This window comes from Camelina sativa, chromosome 17 (genome assembly GCF_030686135.1).
Source record: "Camelina sativa cultivar CO46 ecotype springtype chromosome 17, ASM3068613v1".
Classification (NCBI taxonomy): Eukaryota; Viridiplantae; Streptophyta; class Magnoliopsida; order Brassicales; family Brassicaceae; genus Camelina; species Camelina sativa.
The window spans coordinates 9,459,115-9,465,727 of NC_141896.1; the positions used below are offsets into that span (position 1 = coordinate 9,459,115).

The 6,613-nt window shown below is 35.0% G+C and overlaps 1 protein-coding gene across 3 annotated transcripts; it reads right to left on the reverse strand.

Moving 5' to 3' along the window:
* Nucleotides 1-866: 866 nt before the first annotated feature.
* LOC104773562 (F-box protein At1g11270) lies at nt 867-3,055 on the reverse strand. Of its 3 annotated transcripts, none has more exons than XM_010498199.3 (2): nt 2,879-3,055; nt 867-2,189 (listed from the first exon to the last, which is right to left on the reverse strand). In XM_010498199.3, exon 2 carries the CDS (start codon nt 2,134-2,136, stop codon nt 955-957), a length of 1,182 nt encoding a protein of 393 aa, XP_010496501.2. In that variant the 5' UTR covers nt 2,137-2,189; nt 2,879-3,055; the 3' UTR covers nt 867-954. The 3 variants fall into 3 exon arrangements, with proteins under 3 accessions (XP_010496501.2, XP_010496500.2, XP_087353497.1); XM_010498198.2 differs by having other exon boundaries at nt 867-2,231; nt 2,879-3,051; XM_087497371.1 differs by having other exon boundaries at nt 867-2,642; nt 2,879-3,049.
* Between the last annotated feature and the right edge of the window lie 3,558 nt (nt 3,056-6,613).

Consider the following 6,613-nt stretch of genomic DNA (forward strand, 5'->3'; position numbering starts at 1 on the left):
AATTCATATATTAAAAGTTCCTCGCCTAGACTTTTAGTTTTTAAATTAGTTGAAGGCTATCAATATTGTATGCATCAACGTAACGTCTAATAAAGTAATAACAAGAGAACTTCACATGTGTTGTACTTGTATCTCCATTGGATAAGATACTTGCTTCTATGAATAATTCAGCTAAAACAAGTGTTTCAATCTATATAAAGACTTTCTTAAGAAAAAACATATACTACGTACAAGTGTTTCTTTAGAGCTTTATAAATCTCACCGGATGTCTCCATCATATCAAGAAGGCTATGAAAATAGTTGTCTTGACATCATTTACTTGGTGAATCCATTTCTTCCACGGTTGATGTTTGTTTTCCAGCTAACATGTAACTGAAATATATAATGGTTTGATGTTTAAAACCGAAGATATGTCAGGACTGGAGCTAGCTAGGTTTGGATCTGAATAAAATAAATCCACTACTCTGTTTTGCTTTCTTCTTCGAGTGTGTGAAGGTTGAACATTTAATCTGAGATCATCTACCTTGAGCTGTTGTTCTTGACATAATTTTGAGCTAATGTATCTCTTCGAGTGTGTGAAGAAAAAGCGGTGACGTGCTAACATTTAAAGAAACTAACAGTTTTTTTCTGATATTTATTTATGTAGTTCGAGTGTGTGAAGGTTTTGAACATCAGTGACACGTCTTTTCGTCTCTTTCAATTCCTTAATGAATTTACACATACTCCATCCATATCAGTGAAGTCACTTTGACTTGTCTCTCTTGAACCGTTTCTTATACCATTTTTTCATTTCATATTCCAACCCTCTCGTACACCATGCATTAACAAAGCCAGAAACCTAAGAAAAATCGACAACTAGAAGCCTAAAACAAAACCATTGTTAAATTCAAATGCAGAAAATGTTTTTAATAAATTACGTGGGTACAAAAGTAGTAGCCAAATAAAACAAGGTGATTAGTTTGATGAAACAGAAAATAAACTTTGAAAATAAGAAACAGGATATTCAATGGGTTCAGGTTCTAAGAGTGAATCATAAGATTTGGTATGGAGATCATGCATCACCAAGGAACCACTATCTTGAAGCAATAACTTTTTCTCGTCAAGAAATTCAATTGGTGCCAACGGGAGGATGGGTTTCACCCCAAACAAAGTTTTTGCGTAATCTATCGAACACAGTTTCTTCCATGTCTTGTTGCCGCCTGAAGAATCTAACGACCATATAACTTGGGTTGTCCCCTTCTTCTCGGATACGCACAAGCGATTGTCGAGGATGCACATGATGTAGTTACGAGACCTGAAACGTTCACTTGAGCGAGGGAAGGGGGCTTTACAGATGACTTGAAAAGTTTCAGTGTGAAGATCGAAAGATAACACCTTGGTTTCTTCGCAAAGGGTGAGCCAGTAAAGTGACCCATCTAAGTGCACAGGAAAACTGACATCATTTATCTTATAAGGAGAAGCAGGGACAACGTACCTCCAAGCGTTTTTGCTAAAATCGAAAACTTCACAAGTTGTAACGTTTTCTAGTCCAAATTTGGATGAATTATACAACCATACCGGCTTGTAAGTGCCCCTAAACTTGTCTTTGCCAAATCCAAGCTTAGGCATTGGGAAGTCATACTGATTTTTGTCGACCATGTCGATGCAGAGCTGTTGGTAGTTGGAAAGAGGAAAACTTTGTTGCCATCTCGTGGCGGGATTGATCACGACACAAGGAGTGAAAGAACAGTAACTGCATAGAAGACCGTCACAACTACCATGGCAGAGCATCATGTTTGTAATAGGGAGCCTGACCTTAGAAACTACGGAAGACCCCAACAAAACTGTATCCCTTGGAGCTGCTTCATAATAACCTTGATTAATATTATTATAATAATCATCACCAATTGCTACGCAAAGGACATCTGGACCTCGTGATTGCTTACGACGGAGAAACCATTGGTCTTGGAAACACCGGGACTCGATTGTCGATTTCCACTTGTTGGATACAGACTTGAATCTTACGAGAGATTTCACAGGAAGCCTCTCGAGGATGAGCTCTACAACATGGAGTGGTAGCAGCAATGCCTCACTGGAGCGACGATGTCTTTTTACTGTTTTGTTTTCATCACTCGAGCGATGTCTTTTCAACAACATTTGTCTTCTTCTCTCTAATTTGATCAAATACAGACGAGGACCTCCTCCGAGGCCTTCATATAATATATACACACGAGCTGAGCATCCGAATCAAGCTTTAGGAATCGCAACAAACAAACAAACAAACAAACAAAAAGGAAAAAGGAAAAACGTCAAGTCAAGTCGGTCTAAGGATATGGAAATTTAACACTTTTGTATCTCTCTCTCTATCGAGGGCTTCTTTCTAACTGTTATCTTATAAATTAATTAAATCCCAAAAAGAATCTAAAACAAAATTATTAGAGATTTATCCAAATTAAAACCACAAATGACAATTAGAAAAAAAGAAAAAGAAAAAAATCAAAATATGTTACAATTTTTTCGTCATACCCGTAAAATTTTCAAAATATGTTACAATTAACAAAACAAAATGACATGCAGTAAAAAAGGATTGAAAGTTGAATTATTTACTTGAAGAAGATTGGTCGTCTCTTTTAACTAGTTTACCCTATTGATGAAGAGTTCAACTACAAAAAACAGCCAGAACCTCATCAAGAAACCCATTCTCAAGCGTAAATCACTGAATAGTGAATATATATCTTTAATCAAATACTAAAAGTCAAGTCGGTTTAAGGGTATGGAAATTTAACACTTTTGTATCCAAAAAAAATCTCAAACCAAAAATATTACGGATTTATCCAAATTAAAATCACAAATGACAAGACAAAAAAAAAAAAAAAAAAAAAGAAAACAGTGAGCGTACCTCATGAAATGATCGCATCAAATCGTTTCTCCTCAGGGTTACCGAACGGTTGACCGAACTCTTCTTCTTCTCCTTCGATCGGAACTCTTAACTGCTCGTAGCTGGTGAGAGAGGTTGAGACAGAAGACAACCGCGGCTCCAACAAAACATGTCTTCATCGTACAACACAACAGAATTAGGTTTTAATTTTTTTAAAAATATATATTAATGGGTTTCTTGGCCCATATAATTTATGGCCCGTTTGTATCAAAAAAAATCTGAATTAACTGACCCGACCCGAAATTGATTTCGGTTATCTTCGAACAAATTTTCAGTTTCCAAAATAACCGGAAACCCGAAGTAACCAGACCCGACCCAACCGATAACCCGATCTCCCAGGTTATCAATAATAATATTAATGTTGAGAGTGTTATAACAAGAGGTTTAAGGAATTATTCTCTTGTATTATTAATCTATTCCAAGGGATAAAACATATATATAGTGATACAACTTTAGGGTTTTAGGTTATACACCAGATCTACTAATGGGCCGATAATGGGCATCCATACAATACAATATATTCATAACACTCCCCCTTGGATGACCATTATAAAAATGAAGTACCAAATGCGCATGTGAAAGGCTGCCTCGTTAAAAACCTTACCAGAAAAACCCAGTGGGAAAAACCATGGTTAAGGGAAAAAGAGTGCAGCATGCTTTTACTCCCCCTCTTGAATACATCACTTGAAATCTTCGAGATGACCGATCCAATATGATGAAGTAGCTTCTTAAAAGTAGTGGTTGGAAACGCCTTGGTAAATGGTTCGCCAAATCTTCACTTGAACGAATATGTAGTAAACGTGTATCGCCATTCTTCGCTTGGTCATGGGTCTCGCAATTGACTCATCTTTATCATTATCTTTGTTTCTCACAATCTCATCAATATATGTCAAAGACTTTGAAGATGATAGTCTTTCACCATTGGAATCATAATATTCCTCTCTAGACATTTATCTTTTGCGTGTTCTTTTGTTGTCTCGTTAAAAAGCTTTCATGGAAAAATCCAATAGGATAAAAACCATGATAAGGAAAAAAGAGTACAACCATACACATGATCTTATATCTCCCCTTGAAAGCATCATCTTCAGGTTATGCATTATGATCATATATATCATCTTTTCTAAACTATTATAAACAGAGTTTTAGTATATAAAATACATATGATCATCATATATTCTCTCGGGTCATTGGACTTCAAGTCATTTCCACCTTTTTCATATAGAAGATTCCTTTTCCATTTATTTGAACTTAAAGCTTGAATCTTCTTTTTCATACAATCTTCCGAACAATAATCTTATACATAGGAGTTATTCATAATCTCCTTGTAAAACTTTCTCTTTCAACTCTTCTTCTTAGTAGAGAAACCTGTTTGAAATAGGGAGCCTGACCTTAGAAACTACGGAAGACCCCAACAAAACTCTATCCCCTGGAGCTGCTTCATAATAACCATTATTATTATATAGATTATTATAATCAGCACCAATGGATACGCAAAGGACATCTGGACCTCGTGATTGCTTACGACGGAGAAACCATTGGTCTTGGAAATACCGGGACTCGATTGTCGATTTCCACTTGTTGGACACAGACTTGAATCTTAGGAGAGATTTCACAGGAAGCCTCTCGAGGATGAGCTCTACAACATGGAGTGGTAGCAGCAATGCCTCACCGGAGCGACGATGTCTTTTTGCTGTTTGGTTTTCACTCGAGCGATGTCTTTTCAACAACATTGTCTTCTTCTCGTTCTCTCTCTAATTTGATGATCAAATGCAGACGAGGACCTCCGAGGGCTTCATATACACGTACACGAGCTCTGAGGATATGGAAGTTTTACACTTTTGTATATGGATATGGAAAATCTTAGGTTTTTGGCTTTGTTAGACTTTGAATCAAGTCGATCTAAGGATATGGAAATTTAACACTTTTGTATCTCTCTAATCTCTATCGAATGATTTTAACGTTATCCTATAAATTAATTAAATTCCAAAAAAAATCTCAAACAAAAATATTACGAATTTCTCACAAATGACAAAAAGAAAAAAATAATAATAATGACATTTTTTTTTTGTCATACCCGTAAAATTTTTTAAATATGTTAGAATTAACAAAACAAAATGACATGCAGTAAAAAAAAGGGTTGGTCGTTTTTAACTAGTTTACCCTATTGATGAAGAAACCCATTCTCAAACGTAAATCACTGAATAATGAATACATCATAACTTAGTTTTAGTCTACTTTTAAATGTGTTTTCGGCTATGAATTATTCTGATTTCCAAATTTTAGTTTTGAAAAGTTTTTCACGATTAACTACTACATTATTTAGTCTAAATGATTATTTCAAGACAAGTTAGAATACTTTTGGATTTGATACCATGTTGGAAATCACCATAAAAGTGAATTGAAATACAGTAATGTGAATTAACATCCTAGGGATGAATGTGATAGGCAGATGATTTCTTCTTTGCCCTTCTTGCTCGCCAATACCTTGGCCTGAACTCCGCTCAATTATTTTAGAAAGCTAATGTTTCAATTTTACTTTCCACCTCCAGAAAATAGAAATTAATCCTGCAAAATCAAAAATAATGCAATATAATCACCGTTAATGTTGTAAAATTTTTTATCCAAGTCCATTTTAACTTTAAAAAAATGATATAATTATTGTGTTTACATATTATTTTCAATCTCTTTAGATTAATCTGTATTTTTAGGAGATATTTAGGAGATAGAGAGTAAAAATACAAAAAAATGGCAACTCGAAGGCTTGGTTTGCACAAAATTTGGATTATGTTAAATTCAGTTGTTTACTACTCTTCAAGTTTTGTTGAAATTTGGTTCAGTTGTTAACGAATGGTTCGGTTGTTTACCACATCATATAATTCGATTGTTTACCATATTATATAATTCTTTTCATTTTTTATTTATATTATGGACTTTGATTTCATTTGAGCTTAGAACCTAGAGAGGATGGTGCTCGAACCTCAAATGCCCATTTGGATCAACCCAATTAACATCGAATCTTTGCTCTTCCACGAGATCTGTAACAGTCACACCTCCGATATAAGGCTTGATGCAAGAGGGGAGTAGACGGACGGCAGCAACGAACGTGCTTGGGTAGAGAGCCGCGAGTCTTTCTGATGCCGTCACAAACACTATATGGAATCCGGTACGAGGAGTATGGGAGACTTGAGCAGAGGAGACTCTCCTTATCCTTTCGATGTTGCTGTGTCTTGGACCAAACAAGTTGAAAAGATTTTGGGAAGGGCATAATATGTGAAACCGAACCACTCGTGCTCCTGCCGACATTTTTATCTAAGAAGAGAAATTTAAAAACCCACATTAATAAATATAGCGATTCTTGGTTAACGAATTCGAAAACCCCAAATCAGGATTTAAAAACCCTAAATTTTCAGAATCAAAATCGGGATAAAAAGAAGAAGATTAAAGGAAACGGTAAAATCCCCAAAAAGTGTTTAATGTAAATAAATTATAATTATTTATTCAAAAGTTTAAAATCCAAAGAAATAACTGCGATTGAATCTACTATTTATTAATTATACCAATGATGTGAAATACGAAGTAAACCAAAATTATAATTATACTAGGGGATAACCCGTGCTACAGCACGGGATTAAATTTTTTTAACCTTTTTCTTATCTGAGTTAGGTAATCTATCTTATTATCGAAGTTAAAATAAAA